Below are 21,657 nucleotides of genomic sequence, written 5' to 3' on the forward strand. Positions count from 1 at the left end.
CACAACTTGGTTGATGACAAGTGGTGCTGCCGTCAGTCCACTCCGAAGTCGGGAACATCTGTGTCCAGAGCTGCAGCCTAGGGTCTTCTCACACAGAAATCAAATGAAGATAGCAGACCTCAGAGCTCAGGGGAGCAGGGAAGATAGCAGACCTCAGAGCTCTGCTTAAAGGTGGGGAGCAGCGTCCATTCGAAGTCTTCTTTCTCGCTGATCCCTTCTAGGCTGTGGGACTGTGGAGAAGCCCACCTCGCTGCCAAACCCATTAGAGCCTCAGAGGACCCAGGGAGAGTCAGGATAGTAGTAACTGGGGTGAGAGCAAGCAGTTAGTTCAGCTGGAGAAAGGTTGGTCATGCAGGGGCCATATAGGGGGCTGGTGTGAATCACTGCAGTTAGTGATTGAACTGGAACTCCTCCTGAGGTGTTCTCTACCCTCAAGGGCTAGCTTCCTACTTTCCCTCTCCCTTCTTTCCTCTGTTTCCCCTGCCTCTTCAAGGTGCCAGAGTATGTCTCCAGGGCCTACGGTGTCTTGATATAAGTGGGAGGAAAATACGCGGTCGTGAGAAAAACAGCCTGATTACGCCTCCTCTATCTATTTCTAGACCGAGTTTCTAGACCCAGGTCTGGTCCTGTCTCTGGTGTCCGTGTTTTCCCCTCGTGGAGGCCCTTTCTGTCCTTCTTTGTCCGACCTTCTCTCTTCCCTTTCCCCAAACTCACACAGACACATGGGACATAGATGCTAAATGCTTCCCATTTAAGCTTACTGTCCATTTAGCGTTCACTACATGCCGGGCACCATTCTCCGCATTTTACACATATTTTAATCTCAGCCGTATTATAGCTCCAGGAAGTTGATGTCTTGTCCTCATTTTTCACAGGACCAGATGTGCCATGAATAGCCTGAGGGCTTGTACCTGGTAGACCAGAAGCTACATGGCCTGATTCCTCAGTTAATAAGCAAGGCCTTGGCACATTGTTTAGAATTTAAAGTTAGTCACTCTTTCAGATGCAAATGATGCCTTTTAGTGAAGAACTCTACATTGTGTTAAGGACTGACCAATGAGAAAAGAAGGAGTTCTTTTTTTTTTTTTTTTAAAGATTTTATTTATTTATTTATTTGACAGAGAGAGAGATCACAAGTAGATGGAGAGGCAGGCAGGGAGAGAGAGAGAGGGAAACAGGCTCCCTGCTGAGCAGAGAGCCCCATGCAGGACTCGATCCCAGGACCTTGAGATCATGACCTGAGCCGAAGGCAGCGGCTTAACCCACTGAGCCACCCAGGCGCCCAAGAAAAGAAGGAGTTCTAATAAAATGCTATCTACTTTCATAGTGGCTTTCACCAAGATTGTGGCAGGAAGAGGTGACATTGTCTCATTGGTATATCTACACTGAGAGGCAGAATCGACCTCTATTTTTACTTGTGAAACAGGTGCAGATTGCCGTGTGGAACGTAATAGAAACCAGACTGTCCTTTTGCCTGTACACTGCCCTGTCAGAGTTGTGTGGAAGTACAGAGAGGTACCAGGAGTACAGAGGAAATCAGAAGAATGAAGCTTAAAAATCAGAAAAAGGAGTTGGATTGAAAAAGGCAATGGAATTGGATTTTTTAATTTGGGGAAGAACAGACTCAGAGGTGACCTAATAGTAGATTTGAGATATTTCCGTTTGTGACTGTTGGTGATTATTAGTGCTCTGTTTCTGCTAACAATTAGAATAGATTAATCCTCATTCAAACCCAAGCATTAGGCTTCATTCATTTAAAACTATTTATTGAACACATACTATGTTCCAGATGCTATTGGAGGTGGTTCGATTATATATCAATGAGCAGAAAACAGACTAGCATTCCTACCCTCATGGAATTTGTATTCTGGCATGAGCAAACAGACAATGAATAGTAAATATTATAGTAAGTTATAATAGTAAATATAAGTAAATATGTACAATATTTGAAAGTAATAAACCTTCTTGGGGAAAAAGAGAAAAAGTTAGAGCAGGGTGAGGGAGTCAAAAAGTGTAAGAGGAGAGGGAAGTTTGCAGTATTAAAAAGTGGTCAAGAGGGGCACCTGGGTGGCGAAGTTATTGAGTATCTGCCTTTGGCTCAGGTTGCGATCCCAGGGTCCTGGGATCAAGCCCCACATTGGGCTCCCTGCTCACTGGGAAGCCTTCTTCTCCCTCTCCCACTCCCCCTGCTTGTGTCCCCTCTCTCATTGTGTCTCTCTCTGTCAAATAATAAATAAAATCTTAAAAAAAAAAAAAAAAACTGGTCAAGGAGTTGCTTGGGTGGCTCAGTGGGTTAAGCACCTATCTTCAGCTCAGGTCATGATCCCAGAGTCCTGGGATCAAGCTTCGCATCTGGCTCCCTGCTCAGTGGGGAGCCTCCTTCTTCCTCTGCCCCTCCCCTGCCACTCTGCTTGTGCTCTCTCTCTCTCAAATAAATAAATAAAATCTTTGAGAAAAAAAAAAAGTAGTCAGGAGGCCATTTTTTAGAAAGTGATTTTATTTATTTATTTATTTTTAAAGATTTTTATTTATTTATTTGACAGGCAAATCACAAGTAGGCAGAGAGGCAGGCAGAGCCAGAGAGGAGGAAGCAGGCTCCCTGCTGAGCAGACAGCCTGATGCGGGGCTTGATCCCAGAACACTGGGATCATGACCTGAGCCGAAGGCAGAGGCTTTAATCTACTGAGCCACCTAGGCGCCCCAAAAGTAATTTCAAAAAACACATATGTATTTATTATCTCACCATTCATTTGTGAGCAGTAAAGGCAGGACTTCACTGAGTTCTATGCTGAGAGTTTCACTAGGCTACAACCAAAATATTGGCCAGGCCAAGTTCTCATCTGAAGGCTTGACGAGGGAAGAATCAGCTTCTGAAGTCATGTGGGTTGTTGGCAGAATTCATTTCCTTGTGGTGGTAGGATGGAGGGTACTGGCTTCTTGATGGGTGTTAGCTAGAGGCTGTCCGCAGTTCCCTGAAGCCACCTCTGTTCCTTGGCATGTGAGCTTGCCCCATATGGCCACTTATCTCATCAAGTCAGCAGGCTCTAGAGCGAGTCTGCTAGCAAAAAGGGGTCTCAAAACTTAACATAAACATAGGAGTGACATTCTGTCACCTTTGCCATGTTCTGTTGGTTAGAAGTAAGTTATGCAAGGGGCATCTGGGTGACTCAGTTAAGCGTCTGCCTTCAGCTCAGGTCATGATCCCAGGGTCCTCGATTCGAGCCCCCATTGGGCTCCCTGCTCAGCGGAAAGCCTGCTTCTCCCTCTCCCACTCCCCCTGCTTGTATTCCCTCTCTTGCTGTGTCTCTCTCTGTCAAATAAATAAATAAAGTCTTAAAAAAAAAAGGAAGTAAGTTATGTGTCCTGCCAGTACTCAGGGGGGAGGGATTACACAAAGGTGTAAACACCGAGAGGCAGAGATCATGGGGAACCATGTGAGAGTCTGTCCAAACCTCCCACTTATTTTGCAGAAAGAAGATGGAAAGGGAAGTTAGTGGCCAACAGAGGAAGACTCATTACTGGGTTTTACCCTTACAATATTTATAGTCCTCGAGGCTGACCTGACACTGAAGGCATCCCAGACTGGTGGTCCCTGCTGAGCTCCATGCTTACCCTTGCACTTGGTTGTTTGTGTTGCCACTTGCTTTTTTTATCATTTCTGTTTCCCTTTGATCTTTTTGTTTAAATCTATTGTATTAAGTTTACAGTTTGGTGAATTTGAACAAATGTTTATAACCATGCCACAACCAGCACGCAATTGAGAGGTGAAACATTTCCATCACCCGAAAAAGTTTCTGCATGTCCCACTGGTGCCAATTCTCTCACACCATTGGCTCCAGGAAACCATTGATCTACTTTCTGTCTGTAGCTTAGTTTTGCTATTCTAGAATTTCACGTAAATGGAGTAATATGGTATAGATTCTGGTATTTAACCTCTTTGACTTACCATGATTTTGAGGTTTATCCATGTTGTCATGTCAGTAGTTCATCCCTTTTTATTGCTGAATAATATAATAATATTCCATCATAGGAATACAGTGCGATTTGTTTTTCCATACACCTGTTGATGAGCATATGGGTTGTGTCCAGTGATAGGCTGTTGTGAATTAAGCTGCTGTGAATTTTCATGTCCAAGTCTTTGTTTTATCTCTCCTGGGTAAATACCCAGTAGTGGAATTGTTAGGACATATAAGCATCATGTATTTCAACTTAGAGGATGCTGCCAAACTGTTTTCCAGAGTAGCTATGCCATAGGAAACTATTTTTTAAGCAGTGACTTGAAGGAAATGAGGAAGTTAGCCAAACAGATAACTGGGGGAAGAACATTACAGGCAGAGAAAGTGCAGGAAAACCATTGTGGCCAAACCAACATGAGAAACGGTGAGAATGTTGGGAGGTGAGGCCTTAGAGGTAAAGGGGCTGGTGTAGATCCGAATTGCCCTTGTAGATAATTTTAGAGACTTCAGTTTTTACTCCAAGTGACAAGGGAAGCCATTAAAGGGTTTTAAGCAGGGGAATGATCTGATGAATAACAGTCCTATCTGACTTTTGAAAAGATCGTTGTGGCTCTGGTATTGAGAATAAGCTGTAGAAGGAAGGACAAGAGTACAGACCAGGACAGTGACTAGGAGGCCATTGTAGTAGTTAACATAGGAGCCGGTGGTGATCAGACTAGGGTAAGAGCAGTCAGTGACGCTGGGATAAGCAGTGAGGGGAACATCAAGGAAGCTGCTGATGGATTGGCTGTGAAAGGAGCAAATGAGAGAAGGAAAGGAGTCAAGGAAGACCCCAGGGCTTTTGGCTTAAGAAGATGGAAGGATGGAGTTGTCATTCTTGAGATAGGGAAGGCTAGATACGGAATAGGTTTGAGGGTGGAGAGTGGGAGTTAATTTGGGGCATTTTGTGTTTGAGATATTTGTTGAACATTGCCAGTGGCAATATCAAGTAAACAGTTGAGTATGTAAGTCTGGAGTTCTGGCAAAGCATTGTGCTGGAGATAAATATTGAAGGTATCGGCATATAGTTGGTTTTTAAAGCCATGAGACTGGATGAGATCACCAAGGCAGTTTGACCTACCAAGGGGGAGGAGAAATGGACCAAAGGTTAAGCCCTGGGTCATTCTAACATTAACAGTTGGGGGAAAGGAGGGAGAACCAGCAAAGGAGAAAGGGATTGATACAACCAGTGAAGTAAGAGGAAAACCAAGAGAGTCTGGAGTTGTGGAGGTCAAATGAAGGAAGTGTGTAATGGAAGGGGGGTGGGATCAACCTTTTGAAATGCCAAATCATAGTCAAGTAATATGATGACTAAGAACTGACCTTTGGATTTAACAACACAAATGCCCTTCGTGATCTTTTTGAGTCATTTTGGTGGACTGGGAGAGGCAAAAGCCTGATTGCAATAGTTTAACAGCAACCAGGAGGAGGAGTTGAATCAGTGAGTATGACCCAGTAGGTTGAGGACTTTTGTTGCAGAGAGCAAAGAAACAGGAAAGCAACTAGTAGCAGTGTGGGGTCCGTAAAGATTATTTTTTAAAAGACAGATGAATGATAGCACATTTATATAGCAACAGAATCTTCCAGTAGAAAGTGAAATATTAGTAGAGAAGAGAGGGGAGACTTTCTGGACATGATTTTTTTTTTAAGATTTTATTTATTTATTTGTCAGAGAGAGAGCACAAGTGGGGGAGTGGCAGGCATGAAGAAGTAGGCTCCCCTCTGAGCAAGGAGTCCAATGTGGGACTCTTTCCCAGGACCCTGGGATCATGACCTGAGCTGAAGGCAGCCACTTAACCAATTGAGCCACTCAGGTGTCCCTGGATTTTTTTTTTTTTTTTTTTTTTTTTTTTTTGAGCAGTAGAGAGAATGAGACCCAGTGCATAGGTGGGAGGTTTGGCTTTAGACAGGAGCATGGACAGTTGATCTGTGGTCACAAGTAGAAAGACAGTGTATGAGCACAGATGCTGGTGAGTGGATTGATGTGGCAGAAGGAGACTGTCAGTTTTCTTCCAGATATTTCAGTTATCTTAATGAAGTTGGAAGCAAGCTTTAGTCTCACACTGTGTATTTGCAAACATGTTCCTGGAGTGAGTCACTCCTCCTCATGTGTGCTCATTCCTGCCGACATATCCTTGTTCATACTTGGAACACCTGTATCCTTTTTCTCTGCCTATCTGAACCCTACATGGGTTTCAGAGTCCAACTCAGAATGCATCTGCTCGGGTGAGCCTTTTCTCATCACTGCTGCCTGAAATCATCTTTCATTCTGCTCTTCCCGCAATTAAAGTTCAGATGCATTATTTGGCACCAGTTATTTATTTATTTATTTATTTTAAAAAAGATTTTCTTTACTCATTTGTCAGAGAGATAGAGAGAGTACACACAAGCAGGTAGAGTGGCAGGCAGAGGCAACAAGAGAAGCAGGCTCCCCGCCGAGCAAGGAGCCCAATGCGGGACTCGATCCCAGAACCCTGGGACCATGACCCAAGCTGAAGGTAGCAGCCTAACCAACTGAGCCACCCAGGAGTCCCGTGGCACCCATTATTTAACCCCCAGTTGGCAATCATCTTTCCATGATTGTATTTCTTATCTCCTTCTAGATTAGAAACACTCTGTGGGTTGGATTGATCTCAAACTTCCTCTGTAGCTCCAACGTAATCTTCAACAGGGTTGAGCCCATCATGGAAACTTAGTAAGTTTGCTGATCAATTTCAAATGCCCAGAAGTTGCCAGTGAGGGCCATCTCATCTGTACAGAAAAGGTGGAAAGGGGACTTCCTTTGCTGTTTCCTCTACCTGAGAGATCCAGAAGCTGGTGTTCCAGGTGAACATCTTAGAACTGAGCAGTCTCTCCAAGGATTGCCCAAAGTGGAAATCCAGTGAACTGAGAAAAGAGGGTATAAGACAAGGAAATTTTTGACAGTGAGAATTGAGTGGGTTGTATTTCTATTTTGAACATCTTTTCATTTGCTAAATATATAATATTCTTCTGTGTATGGGCACTGTGCTAATGATGGGTGAGAAGGCAGAGGGGGTCCTCCTTCCTGACATGTGCTGTTCACTGTCTGACGTAGTTTGAGTAGTACTGTGATCTGCTTTTTTTTTTTTTTTTTTTTTTTTAAGATTTTACTTACTTATTTGAGAGAGAGAGATAGTGAGGGGGAGCACAAGTTGGGGGCAGAGGGGGAGAGGGAAGGGCACAAGAGTTAGGAGCAGAGGAAGAGGGGGAGGGTGAATCAGGCTCCCCACTGAGCAGAGAGCCCAATTCGGCTGGATTCCAGGACCCTGGGATAATGACCTGAGCCAAAGATGCTTGACTGACAGAGCCACCCAAGCGCTCTGCGATCTGACTTTTGTTCAGTCACCTGGTATCACCTCTTATCAACTCCCTAGATAGTTTTGCTACACTTATAATTAGCTAGAGTCACTTGTATTACATTGGTTGATGAATGCCATAAGCCCATGAAAACCCTGAAAGGTGCTCTTACACTGCTGAGCTAACCGTGATGCAGGTCAGAGCATGTCTTCGTGCACTGTACTTGAAACTAGTATTCCTTTTACTAGAATAGCTCTGTCTAACAGAAATGTAAAAGGAGCCACAGATGTACTTTACAGTTTCCTAGTGGCCACATTACAAAAGAAAGTAAAAAGAAACACATGAAATGAGTGTTAATAATATGTTTAAAATATTATTAACATGAAGTCAATATTTAAAAATTATTGAGATTTTATATATTCTTCAGTTGTGGTTAATTTTTGCAACCCACTGTGTATTACATCTTTGAAATCCTTACAGCACATCTCAGTTTGGACTAGTCGCATCTTAAGGGGTCAGTAGCTCCATGTGGCTCGTGGTTGCTATCCTGGACCACACAGCTTGGAGTCTACAGTCCAAGCACTGTCCCTGGCCCCAAGCAGAGGTATTAATTCAGAAGAGTTGCCTGACCAGAGCGCCCGGCTTCAGGGCACAGCGAAACTTTGGAGAAGTGACTCAGGTGTTCGAACTTTGATTCCAGTTTGTAATGCAAGCTTCAGGGTGAGAAATGGACTCTGTCCTGCACTTTGCAGAACACTAACGAGTGGCTTTGTCCTTTTTGGAGAATGCACTGAAGCAAGTGTCAATCCAGAACTGAGAGCTGAGTTTGGACATGAATGTCAGATCATGTTAGATTAAATGGCACAGGTAACTTTAAAATATTTAGTAAGCCGTTTATGTCCTGTGCGCCAGTGTAGCTATAGAAAAATTAATATAGATTTTATAATTTTAACTCGAGTAAATTTTTACTTACCCCAATTCTCCCCCCCTTCTCATTTTTTAGTTAGTGAGATTTTATTTATTTATTTGACAGGGAGAGAGATAGGGAGAGAGGGACACAAGCAGCAGGCAGAGGAAGAGGGAGAAGCAGGTTCTCCGCTGAGCAGGGATCCTGATGCAGGGCTCTCCAGAGCGCTGGGATCATGACCTGAGCCGAAGGCAGACGCTTAATGACTGAGCCACCCAAACAATCCTACTTATCCCAATTCTATACTTGCTGGCCGAAGAGAAGAGCTGAAGGAAACAGATCATTCTGGGTAATCCTTTCAGCCCCTTCGGTGGGGCTACATTCCTGTCTCTATACAAGGTGTCCTGGGGATTGCAGGGGCTCTAGCCTTAGCCCTGGCTCTCACAAGGAGGCCTGCACTTCACTAAATTAAGCCCAGCCAAGCCTATTTGTGAACAGAGAGGCTCCAGCTAAAGTGAGAGAGATTCGTCCTGCTAAGGAATGTGCTGGGAGGGGGAGAGAATCACTGAGATCATTGGTATTTCTGTGTATGTTTTCTCACTTGCCAGCTCAGTTGGGCCACATCAACAGAGGCTTCTGGGACTCCACCAAGATTTTTAAAGGGTGGCTGAGAAGGGTTTAAGTTACAGATCAGTGTGAACACCAAGGCAGTGTATATATCGGGATCTCTGAGCTCAGAGTCTAAATAAAACAAGCCCGAGACACCTCTCCTATTTCCCCCCATATTTTAAAATAGACTTTGTCTTTTAGTGCAGTTTTAGGTGCAGAGCAAAAATGAGCAGAAGGTACAATGGTTTCTTGTGACTCAGGCCGTCCCTCTTCTCTCCCCCACAGGGCCTGTACCATCAAAATCCAAAAACACCTTTTTTTTTTTTTTTTTTTTTTTAAAGTAGGCTCCATGCCCAGTGTGAAGCCCAGTGCAGGGTTTGAACTCACAACCCTGAGATCAAGACCTGAGCTGAGATCAAAAGTTAAACACTTAACCAACTGAGCCACCCAGGTGTCCTAAGACAGCTCATTTTCATTTACCTTTTCTTAGGTTCCTAAACTCAGGGTTGGCCAGAAAGAGTATTCTCTCTTTTCTATGATTCATGCATCTTACTCCCTTTGGGGAAACTAATGCTTATTGAACACCCACCATATGTTAAATATTTTCACTTACGTCTTTTCCTTTAATTTCTCAATATCCCTGAAGTGCTGTTAGCAACGAAAACTTAGATTACATGTTTTGCCTCTAGAATGCAGAGGATGAGCTATGTGAGACTGTAAAAAATGGCTGAATATTTGCACTTTCATGTGATTCAACCTAATAGAATGTGAGAGAGTTTCTATTTGAACCCAGGACAGTTTCATTCTAAAGTCCAACCAGTAGTATCTAAATGGGTGTCTCTTGACCGGACAGGGGCCTCCAAATGTGGGGCAATGATTGGGCGGAAACCGGTGGCACAGATGGTGAAAGAGTTCACTTGAGGCAGAACAAAGTAGATAGTAGTTTATTGAATACACCATAAGGGAGCAGTGGGCAGGACAGCAGAGGAGAGACTGTCCACAGTGGGTGGGGGCTGATTTAACGTGGGAAGGGGCTGATTTAACGTGGGAAGGTGAGGAAGGATGGCCACGAATGGAATCTTCCCTTTTTTGGTAACTGTGCCTGGGTAAGCAGCCCATTGGTCAGTGAGGGCCTATGGCTGTGTTGAGGGGGGTTCTCTGAGGGGCCTGTCTGTATCCAGCCAGGGAGTCCCTATGGCTCCTTTCTACATTCCATCCCTTCAGCCTATAAGAGGCCTCTACAGACACTGCATTGTACCCCATGCTGCCCTGAGTACCCCCTTCCTTCATGTTCCCTCAGCAGCTCTGTGGTTTCTGATTTCTAGGTCTTCTTCCTGAAAGATTAGAATGAGGGAGCTGAGAGGAAGGGCAACCCAAGGTGGGGCATACCTGAGTTGAGTCTAGGAGTTATTTCTTTGGAGGTTAAAGCTAGAAGTTACAGGATTTATCTATGTGCTGCCATTTATACCTCCCACCTGCATGCATTTCCATTCAGCTATCTGAAGCTAGGTTTCCTCAGTTTCCGTTTTGTTTTTTAAGATGTCATTGGGGCTCGAACTCACAACCCTGAGATCAAGCATGCATGCTCCACAGACTGAGCCAGCCCAGTGCTGTTAGGTCTCCTCTGCTTACCACACTCTATTATAATTGGTTAATGGCCCCTATAGGCAGCAAGTTCCCTAAGGACTGTGGTTGGGACTGCCTTGCTCTTTCTAGTACCTATTAGAGTACTAGAATTAGGTGAAAATACAAATCTCACAAGTCAGCTACCCTGTCTTCTTCCCAGTGAGCACCCTTTCTGTCTCTGTCTCTGTCTCTGTCTCTCTCTCTCTCTCTCTCTCTCTCTCTCACACACACACACACACACACACACACACGAACCCTAGCTACATCTGTCCAAATACCCAGTCATCTGAGAACCCATCCGTGGCCTCCATGTGGATTCAGTCTGTGTTTGTCTAACCAAGGTAAACTGGGCTAGGAAGGAAATGGTATAGTTTTCAGGCCTCTGCTAAGGACTGACAAGTGTAGGGCTTGAAAGAGTGACCTGAATAGAGGAGTTTTGTTATTTGAATGTGGATCCTTGTATTTTGTACTGTATAAATCGAAACTTTTCCACTTGGTTTTTTCCATCTCTTTGGGGGACTGGACGCAAAAGGCAGTCTCTGAAAGAAGAGTGCCTTTGTGTTGTAGTCTTCTGATTACTGAAGTTAAAGACACTGCCGTATTGTCCTTTCCAGGACAATGAAGGACACTTGTCACATGTTGGGACAACGTATGTGTCTAATTTGGGGCTTCACTGTGCTAGTAGATGACAGGAGAAAGAATAAAGTCTGTTCTCTACCCTAGGGTGTAAGAACTTTATGTTTTGCATTTGAACACATTCTGGCTAAGTGTCTCACATCAACTGAAATGAGCAATGGGGGTTGTATTATAATTCTTATGGGCAAGAGGGGGAGGCTCTGATTTAAATTAATTGTATAAAAGCAGAAAATTTGGAGGATGATTAGTTCAGCGTCGCACAGTTAGTTAATGACAGAACCAGATATTTAGACCCACTAGAGTTCTATTTTTGCTTTAAAACTGGGTGAATGGAAAGTAACTTCATCTACAAATAACTCGCTTGGAAGCTACTCAAATATGTTTCTAGGGATTTGTAGGGACCAGTCATTTGTCCCTTGGTCAGGACACATAGAACCCCTTATGAAAATAGTCAATAATTCACCCTGTTTTATAGAGCTATGGCTTTGCCCCAGTGGTATCAGAGAGGTCCGGAAAAGAAATTTACTCTGTATGCAAAAGTATTTATGAGCTACACTTTTCCTTGAATGTTACAATTCTAAAAAGAAAAAAAATTAAAATAAAACTCATCCACTTAGAGTTAGTTTTCACTTTGAATAATTACACATTACAAGAGGGTCTGCTTATAAGATCTGGAGACTCTTTCTTGCTAACCTATTTCTTCTCGAATCATTTTAGTTTACAGAATTGATTTAAAGTGAGATCTGGCCATATTTATTTTTGTCGCAAATAAGGATTCTTCTGTGGAAGGCTGTGCTCCTCTCTGGCATATAACCTACTGTCTTGCAAAGATGTGATATCCATTTCCTTCACTCACTGATCCCAATTCACATCTTGTAACACAGAGAACTTCCTGAGGTCAAGAATGGCAATGGGAAGAACTTTGGTTCCAGGAACCTTTAATCTCTAACACATACTTTGCTTGCTGGTTTTATCAATGACTGTGGTCAAGCTTTTTTTTTTTTTTTTCCTTTTGTTTTAAGTGCCTGCTCTTACCCCAGCAGCAAATTATGAGAGATATAAAATAAGACATAGTCCCTGTTCTCAAGGTGCTTGAAGAGTAATTGAAACACACACACACACACACACACACACACTTGCATGAATATGAAGTTATGAGCAGTGGATCGATTTGTAGAGTTAAAATGGAAGTCTTGGGGTGCCAGGTGGCTCAGTAAGTAAAATCTTTTTTTTTTTTTTTTCTTTTTTTTTTTAAGGGGAAGCCTTGGAGAGGAGTTAGGTAATTAGTTACCATTGGTTGCTTTTAACCCAGTTCTGTGTTGGACCCTGCAGTAAACACCAGGGTGGAAATCAGTTCAGGAGAATCCTGTATTTAACACTAATTGCTGTCAAGACTCTGGTCATGCAGTTTTTCTGGAAATAAGACAAGTTGTGACATAGAGAAAGTCTGATTAAACACCGTTGATCTACAAACTCATCATTAGCCCAGTTCTCAAGCTCTAGGTACTAACGTTATAATGAAGGTTTATTGTATTCCCAATCATTTAATTTTAGCTTCATCAGTGAAATTTTTCTTCACTTAGATGGGTGAATACTCCTCTGGGGACATGTAGAAAAAGAAGCTCTCTCCCCTCGCCAGCCCAGCTGCGCCTTTCTTGAGTACAAAAATTTCCTCAGCTATCGTAACCAAAAGCTGACAAGACTTGGGGATAAGACAAGCAAACAGATGGGGTTAATTTGGAATCCACTCCAGCTGTACTTAGAATCGGACAATTTACATATGAATATTTGCTAATGGAGAATGAATAAATGGGATAAATCACACAGAGATTTTTCTGCAGAAAGAGGTTACAGAAGGGTGAGACCATAATGCTGTCAGTTGGTTATGAACTCAAATTTCCATGTGGTAGATTTTGTTAACACCCGTGAAAGTACTTTGATCCCCTGGAATAACTGATATAAGATTCAGGCTCTCATCTTGTGGAGATGAAACTCTTTTATTATTATTATTTTTTAAAGACTTTATTTATTTGACACACAGAGGGAGAGACACAGTGAGAGAGGGAGCATAAGCAGGGGGAGAGGGAAAGGGAGAAGCAGGATTCCCACCCAGCAGAGAGCCCGATGTGGGGCTAGATCCCAGGACTCTGGGATCATGACCTAAGTCAAAGGCAGACGCTTAACAACTGTGTCACCCAGGCGCCCTGAGATGAAACTATTATAGCATTTCTATCTGAACTTTATAAACTTGATTGTCTGTTTGATTCAGTGGACTCAATACCAAAGCCTGGAGAAGAAGCTCTATTTTTCATCTTTCCTCTTTCTTCTTTTCTTTCCCTGTTTTTCCTTTGTCTTTTCTATTTATCACAGGAGGAAAAAGCTCACGGGAAGGCTGTTCAGATTGGGTGTGTATTCATGTACAGGTGTCTGGGATAGCCTAACTTTGGTGTAGTAACTTTCTTTCCTTTCCATGACATAATGTTAGTTTAGCACAGGATTGGTTGAGAAGTTCAGCTGTCCCAGTCAGAGAGGCTGAATTTTTGTTTTTATGGTTAATAATAGCTAACATTTTCTGAATGCTACTGCATGCCATGGATTGTGTAATGTTCGTTTTGTGCATTATTTCATTTAATCTTCTTAACACCCTAGTAAGATTTATGGTCCTCCTTGGATAGATGAGAAGGTTGAGGTTTTTCTCACCTTCAGGGCCTGTGTTCTTGACCACTATACTTAGACTTAACTGCCTAATGTAGCACATTCCCTAATTCTATAATTTACCACATTCTACTAAATCAAGCAAAAACTGGCAGTGTTTCCTGGGCTGGTCTCTGGCTGAAATGCTGGAGCAAAAGTTGAATGCTACATTCTATTATTATTTTTATCTTAGAGGAAGTCTTCGAGTTTCAGTTTCCTTATCTTTAAAATGAGGGACCTGGAATCTTTTGCCGAATTAATTCAAGTATTGGCTTCATTTTCTTATCTAGGATTTGGAACGGAGAGAGCCCACAGAATTTGCATCCTCCATTTTTTTTTCCTTTTTTCTTTTTTTCTCTATTAATTCCAGGGTAGTTAACATTCCATTTTTTCTTCCTTCAGATTTAGATATTTTTCCTGGTGGGGCAGAGATCTCTTGACTGGCACCTGTTAGCCAGTGAACATAGGTTGTTGAGCAGCCATGTGCAAGGCAGAGTTCTAGGTGTATTATGTCTCTTATCCCAATGACTTTGCACAAAGCCCCCTGTGGAATAGACTTCATTATCTTCATTTTTTAAAGAAAAGCAACCGCACTATACCTGTGGGAAAACCGAGGTGCATGTGATGGAGTCCATAACATACACTGATGAAATGCTTCCTGCTTCATATTATGTATTCAGGGAAGGGACTAACTTTGTGTACACTCTCCTGTGTGTGTACTAGTGTATACAGTCTCTAGTGAGTACATTCTCTGTATACGCTGCTCTAAGCCTTAATAAAGCCTCTAAGCCTGACTAGTATTTTTAGACTCCTCGTTAGGTTCCCTGACAAACCTGCTCCTTTTTTTCTGTTCCCTATTTTAGTTAATAGTATGCATTACCACCCACATGCTAGAAATCTCAGCATTGTCTTTGCTCCTCTCTCTCTCTCTCTCTCTCTCTCTCTCTCACACACACACACACACCAGCAAGCCCCATGGATTTCCCCTTGGAAATGCCTTTTGAGTCTTGCTCCCTCTACGTCTTTGACCCCAGACAGTCCCTGTCTCTATTCTGAGCAGTTGCTTCCTGACTCATTCACCTTTTTTACATCTACTGTGAACTCCTCCCTCAACACAGACCTGATCATGGCAATATTTTGCCTAAAGCTCCCTGATGAGTTCTTGTTGTCTACTGACTGCTATTCAGTTGTCTTAGCATGGCTTTCACAAACTAGTTGTAAACATTTCCTGCACTGATTTTCCACTCTTCACAGTTCACCAGGCCATTCAAGCTGTATTGGACATTCCGTGGACAACATTACACCAATCTCTGTTCATACTTTACTTCTCCTGGGATGTTATTTCCCTTTTGTGTTTGTCAAGTTGTAATTTGTTGCTGTTTCACCTCAACAAAAATTGTCTCCTTCATAGATTTACCATCAGACTCCCTTACCACCTTAGGCAATTGCAATTTTTCAAAATCCAATTTAATGGTAAGGGCAGTGTATTGTTTTCAAAAACGTTTGCAACATAATTTCTTTAAATAATTAAGTCCCCAGTTATATTTAAGTTATAATTCTATATATAGCAATTTGGCATTCAGAAGCAGATTTACATGGGTAAGAAAAAGTTATTTTAATATACATGCTATCCTCCGCTGCTTCAGAGAACAGACTTTGGTGGTGTTCTTCATCCAGGGGCAAGAATGAATGGCTTGGGAGAACAGATAAGTAGCTCCAGGGATATCCTAAACCTGCATAGTCCATTCATCCTTGACTGGGTTACTGATCCATCTGAATCTTGTTTATGTCATGGGTCGTGAAGAGGGCTGGGTTAAGCTGTAGACCAAGACAAGACTCAAGTAGGAACCTGGTTCCAGGACAGAGGGTGTGGGACAGTCAATGACAATTAATACCGGTGTGCTTTTCAGAACATCGAGCTGAAGGTTGAAGTAGAGAGCCTGAAACGAGAACTCCAGGACAAGAAACAGCATCTAGATAAAACATGGTGAGTTGCAGTTTAAAGTGGTTGAACTCTTGGTACTTTCAAGAGTCTGGTTTATTAATCTGAAAACAGTAGATTTGGAACCAAATTCCTTCATCTTAACTCTGGTATGTGATTGTTGTGGCCAATTTAGAAACTCAGACAATGTGCTTTCTTTCCCTTTCGCTCTCCCTGTTACTAGATCTGACAGACCTTGAGGTAGATTGGGAATTTACCTGGCTTAAGATTATAAACTTCATATTTAACAGTCAGCTGATAAGATCAAGGGCTGGCATAGATTTGGGGAAAAGTGGACACTCTCATACACTGCTGGTGAGAGTGAATTATGGCAACATTTTTTGTACGTAGCACTACCTACCAAAGGGAAAAATACATGTTACCTTTGACCAGATAATCTCTAAAATGATTCTATCCCTCAAAAATAAAAGCACGAAGAAAAATAAAATAAAATAAAAGCACGATTATGAAAGAATAAATGCAGAAGGATGTTTACTACAAAAACATTTATATGGCACAAACCTAGAAATAGCTATCTATTACCAGGGCAATGGTTGAATACATTTTGATATAACCATACTGTGGAATATTTTTCAATCATTTAAAAGAATGAGTTAGTACTATATTATTGTCTTGGTGGGAGGTCCCTGGTAGACTAAGTAATGTGGGCAACAGTGCTGGGTGATATTTACGATATAAACCCCTTTGTGTAAAGATAGTCTCCTCTGCGTCTACATGTGTTTGCTTGATTATGCTTAAAAACAAACAAGCAAACAAACTAACTAACAAAAAACCTAGAGATTTATATACCAAACTTTTAACATTAATTGTATCAGGGAAATGGGATTAAGAGTTTTTGTTGGGGAGAAGACTTGTTCATTTTTTTCTTTATATACTTTTGTATTGTTAAAATGGTTACTTTTATAATTTATTGATGTTGTCATTAAAAACCCCTTAGTTTTCAATAACAAGTATTGTTAAAATTGCTATTAAAATAATTTTTAGATTCTGTTCTGGGATCTGTATGCATTTAATCTCATCTGGCATTCCTTCTGTCTCTACAGTATTGCTTTTTTTTTTTTTAAGATTCTGTTTATTGATTTGACAGAGAGAGAGAGACAGTGAGAGAGGGAGCACAAGCAGGGGGAGCAGGAGAGGGAGAAGCAGACTCCCAGCTGAGCAGGGAGCCTGATGCAGGGCTCGATCCCAGAACGCTGGGATCATGACCTGAGCTGAAGGAAGATGCTTAACAACTGAGCTACCGAGGTGCTCCTCTGTAGTATTTCTTGATATTTAGGATGACAGTCCAGCAAGATCAGAATACTCAAAATCAGACTCAGTTGTACACATGATACTGGTATTACTAAAGATTTACTAAGTCATTAAATGAGCTAACAGACTTTAGGAAAACTTACAATTGAGAAATTAATTTTGAGATTTGTATAATGCTTTTAAAACATGTTTTATGTCAGTTTAACTTCTAATTGGATGACATTATCCTATTTTTAGAAATGAGAAAACTAAGGTACATTAAAGTCTTCTCAAATGAGTGGCAGAGCCCACATTTCTGGCATCAAGTTCAACGCCCTTGTGAATTTACAACAGCTGTAGCCTATTAAATCAGGCATTCCCTGCCAAGTTACTCTGAAAATATGTAACTTCTATTCTCAAGATATTGTAGTTAGCTGTTGTCTGTTGCATTTATCAAGGAATATGAAGTCAAAGTTAAAGTTGATGATTCTTGAAGTCTGCCTTTTTTGCAGGTCTCGAGTTATTTTCTTGAGTTGTGTCCCTTGTACAACCAAGATCCTCTATTCCCACCCCCAATCTGTATAATGATGTGTGAACTCCAGAAAATAGAGCCTCTGAGATGGTACCGAGTAGTGTCCATTATCAACCAAAGAATCCCATAATTTGGGAAAGCCCCCTTTGGTTTTTATAGACACAGACTTGTGGGTCAAACATTAAAGTACCACTGGGCTTGGTTAGAGAAACTTCAATTTATCATGAACCTATGAAGGCATAATATTGTTCTCTGCTTTGAGAACAAGAAGATGGTCCATGGTTCTCAACAAATGGCTTAAAACAGGAATACAACCAAACCGGAATTAAGATCATTCAGCACCTGATATTGCCTCCAAATTGTTAATCCTCAAATATCCAAGGGCAGCTGTTGTTAGCTATAAATAAGCTGGTGACACCTTACCCGCTTCATGCTAGTGCCTGGACATTCATTCCTAAGGACATCAGAGAAGCAAAGCTGGGCCAGAACCCTGAGCTTCATAGATTAAATGTCTGCTCTCTGCATGGGACCATGGGGAAACTGGATAGGTAACCCAAATTCAGGACAGCCTGTGGGTTACTGTTTGTAAAGGAAGAGAGCGCTTCTGTGCCTGTCCAAATGGATATTCTGTCCCAGCACCCTAAATGGAAGGCACACTTTAAATTCAAATAGCAAGAAAGACAGGGAATTAGCAAAGCACTCTGGGAGAACAGTCTAAATGGAAGAGACCAGGGACAGAGGAACATGGATGTTGAATTCTGAACCATTTGATGCCTGCCTAGCTCCCAAATGAAAGATTCTCCTCTTGAAGTGATAGTGATAATGAAGCCTCTAGGAAGTCAAGTGTGTTCCGATTGACAAGCAACAAAAAAATTAGAGTTCCTGAAAGATTACCTGAAAAGTTTGAAAAAAATTCCACAAGTAATTTCAGAGGGAAAAACACTCCATTTTTTTTTTTTTTTTCTCATCAGTGTGACTCTGAATTGCTGAAACAACCTAAATGGGTCCATTAGGTAAATTATATGACTAGATCTGACTGGCAAATGCTCTGTGGTTTCAGGGCTGATGTGGAGAATCTCAACAGCCACAATGAAGCTGAGCTCCGGCGCCAGTTTGAGGAGAGACAGCAGGAGACGGAGCATGTTCACGAGCTCCTGGAGAATAAGATTCAGCTGCTGCAGGAGGTGAGCCGGACCTTCAGAGATCCATGGCTCCCGACCCCTTTTCATCCATTTCCCGACTGCTCTGCCTCCCGGCATTCACCTTTTCTTTCCCTCCTTTCCTTCCCAGACTCATCCAAGTGTCCACAGTCTTGGGTTCCTAACCTGGGTGGGACTTCACAGCCTCTGCAAAAGAGTTTTCATTCTTTTTTGCAGGAATCCAGGCTAGCAAAGAATGAGGCCGCGCGCATGGCAGCTCTGGTGGAAGCAGAGAAAGAGTGTAACCTGGAGCTCTCTGAGAAACTGAAGGGAGTCACCAAGGACAGGGACGAGGTATCAACGGACCGGGTTGATCCTGACCAATACACTGAGACGCTGGCCCAGCGGGACAAGTAAGTGCCTCTGGTGCTCTGTTTGTCACTTGTCTTTTGCTTGTTTTTGAGGTGACAAAAGCATATATCAGCTGTGCTGGTCCATTTTAAGGCCCTAGAGTAGACCTTCATAATTTCCAAGATTTTATGGCCACCACAACCAAGGATTTTCTTTTTAGTGTTGAGTCTTCCACAGTATCCATTAACAGAATTCACTTCTTAGCTGTCAGGTATTAGTAGAACAATGGTCAGATGGTGGCAAAAAAGAGACATGGACTCACTTAGTTATGTTTATTGAGCACCTCCTACATGCCAGACACTGGCCTAAACACAAAAGTCACAGAGATGAAACACCCAGGTCCTCTCGGTGAAAAACATGCTATGTGATTTTAAGAAGTTCTCTGATAGAAGTAGCATGGGATGCTCTTGGAACATAGAGGATTCTCATCTGTTCCAGACTAAAAGAGTAAGGTGCCATTGAAAGTTTCCTGGGGGCAATGAAATCTGAGCTGGGTTTTGAAGAATGAATAGGAGTTCAAAGAAATAATATAGGAAAGGGGTAGGAAAGGGAACAGCTCTGTGCCGATGAGAAATTATACAAGGGAGGCAGAGGGAACGGCATGTTTCAAGACCAGCAAATAGTTCTACATAACTAGAGCAGAGGGTCTGGGAAAGACTAGTGGGAGGCTAGCTACACTGGGAATAGGTCTGATTGTGCTGGCTTTGTATGCCGTTAAGGAAGTTGAGTTTTCTTCTAAAAGTAACTGGGCAATTATTGAGGTCACCTCTGTCTAGGTTAATGCAGCAACTTCACAATTGTTTCTTTACTTCCTGCCCTGTCACTCTCTATTTTATTATAATCTAACAATTCAGAAAAGTTCTGAAGTGGAAAATTCAACAGTATCAAACTGACACATAATTTAGGCCCTTAGATACATGGTACTATGTGGCTTAAAAAGCATTCAGTAGTGGGGCGCCTGGGTGGCTCGGTGGGTTAAGCCGCTGCCTTCGGCTCAGGTCATGATCTCAGAGTCCTGGGATCGAGTCCCGCATCGGGCTCTCTGCTCGGCAGAGAGCCTGCTTCCCTCTCTCTCTCTCTGGCTGCCTCTCTGTCTACTTGTGATTTCTCTCTGTCAAATTAATAAATAAAATCTAAAAAAAAAAAAAAAAGCATTCAGTAGTTTTTAACTATATAGGTGAAAAACACACAGTGTACCTACAATGAGTAATGTGATCTTTTTGAGCCACAGATCTGATTACTGACATGGCAGAGTCATTTAAAATGCTCTCCGGAGGTGCCTGGGTGGCTGAGTCAGTTAAGTGTCCAACTCTTTGTTTTGGCCTAGGTCATGATCTCATGGGTCATGAGATCGAGCCCTGTGTCAGGCTCTGCGCTCAGCGGAGAATCCACTTGAAGACTCTGTCTCTCTGTCTTTTATCCCACTTACTCTCTCTCCCTCAAATAAATAAATATTTTTAAAAAATTAAAATAAAATGCTCTCCAACACCTTCAGGAGGTAAGATCCATTCTTCTTAGCATGGTTGTCAAAGCCTTTTATGATCTGACCCCTGATTTTTCCCAGACTCATCCCCACCATGAACCCTTCACACTTCACTAGTCATTACATGACTAGTAATAACAATGATGACTAAAGTTTGGTTCACTCTTACAGTACAACTGAGCTGAGCACTATAATGTTGTTTAGTTCTCCTAACAACCCTAGAGGTAGGGATTATTATACTTTATAAATGAAGAAACTGGCATTGAGAAAGTTGTGTAACATGGCTGCAAGCATTGTAGGCATCTAAATCCTGAATTCACACATTGCCTCCAGAAGCAAATACTGCTATGTCAGGTCTCCTGATTTTTGCTTATGCTCTTCCTTCTGTGGAAAGCATCTGCTGTGTTTTTCCTTCCTGGTGAACTCCTATTCATACTTCAAAACTCACACAGGCATCACTTCTGTGAGTGCTTTTGTGACAGAAGAATTAAGTCTCTATAGTTTTGCCTTGTTTTATGCACACAACCATTATTGTACAGTTCTCAGTGTCATATTATATTTGATTTCAGATTTTCCCTGCTAGGTTCCCTGAAATTCATGTCTCATGTCCGTGTCCCAACAAACACTTGTTAAACAAACGAAACATGTGACCAATAAGTTAGGGAGTTTATATCAAATGGCCTTATCAACTTTGTACTGTAAAATAGGAGAATAGATCATCTATAAAGACTGAGGGTCAAAGGGATAAGTAAGGTTGGAGGCTTGAGAAAAAAATGAATGTTCTAGCATAGATACCATGGGGAATTTGATATGGAATCCATATTCATCATCATAATTATTCCTTTTTATTTACCTATTTATTTTACTTACCTACCTAGAGAGAGAGGCACTGAGAGACAGCATGAGAGGGAAAAAGGTCACAGGGAGAATCAGACTCCCCGTAGAGGTGGGAGCCTAATGTGGTACTCGATCCCAGGATTCCGGGATCATTACCTGAGCTGAAGGAAGTTGGTTAACTGAGCCACCCAGATGCCCTACTTTTTTTTTTTTTTTTTTTTTTTTTTTGAGAGAGAGT

The 21,657-nt window shown here is 42.1% G+C and overlaps 1 protein-coding gene across 12 annotated transcripts in view; it reads left to right on the plus strand.

The window, feature by feature from the left end:
- PDE4DIP (phosphodiesterase 4D interacting protein) overlaps positions 1-21,657 on the plus strand; it is a 213,783-nt gene that overhangs the window by 91,137 nt on the left and 100,989 nt on the right. For all 12 annotated transcript variants that reach the window (XM_059138369.1, XM_059138393.1, XM_059138389.1 and 9 more), the window contains 3 exons: positions 15,696-15,772; positions 18,610-18,733; positions 18,926-19,101. In XM_059138369.1, coding sequence (XP_058994352.1) covers positions 15,696-15,772; positions 18,610-18,733; positions 18,926-19,101 — 377 coding nt within the window. The remainder of the gene's footprint in view (positions 1-15,695; positions 15,773-18,609; positions 18,734-18,925; positions 19,102-21,657) is intronic.

This window comes from Mustela lutreola, chromosome 10 (genome assembly GCF_030435805.1).
Source record: "Mustela lutreola isolate mMusLut2 chromosome 10, mMusLut2.pri, whole genome shotgun sequence".
In the NCBI taxonomy this organism is placed as follows: Eukaryota; Metazoa; Chordata; class Mammalia; order Carnivora; family Mustelidae; genus Mustela; species Mustela lutreola.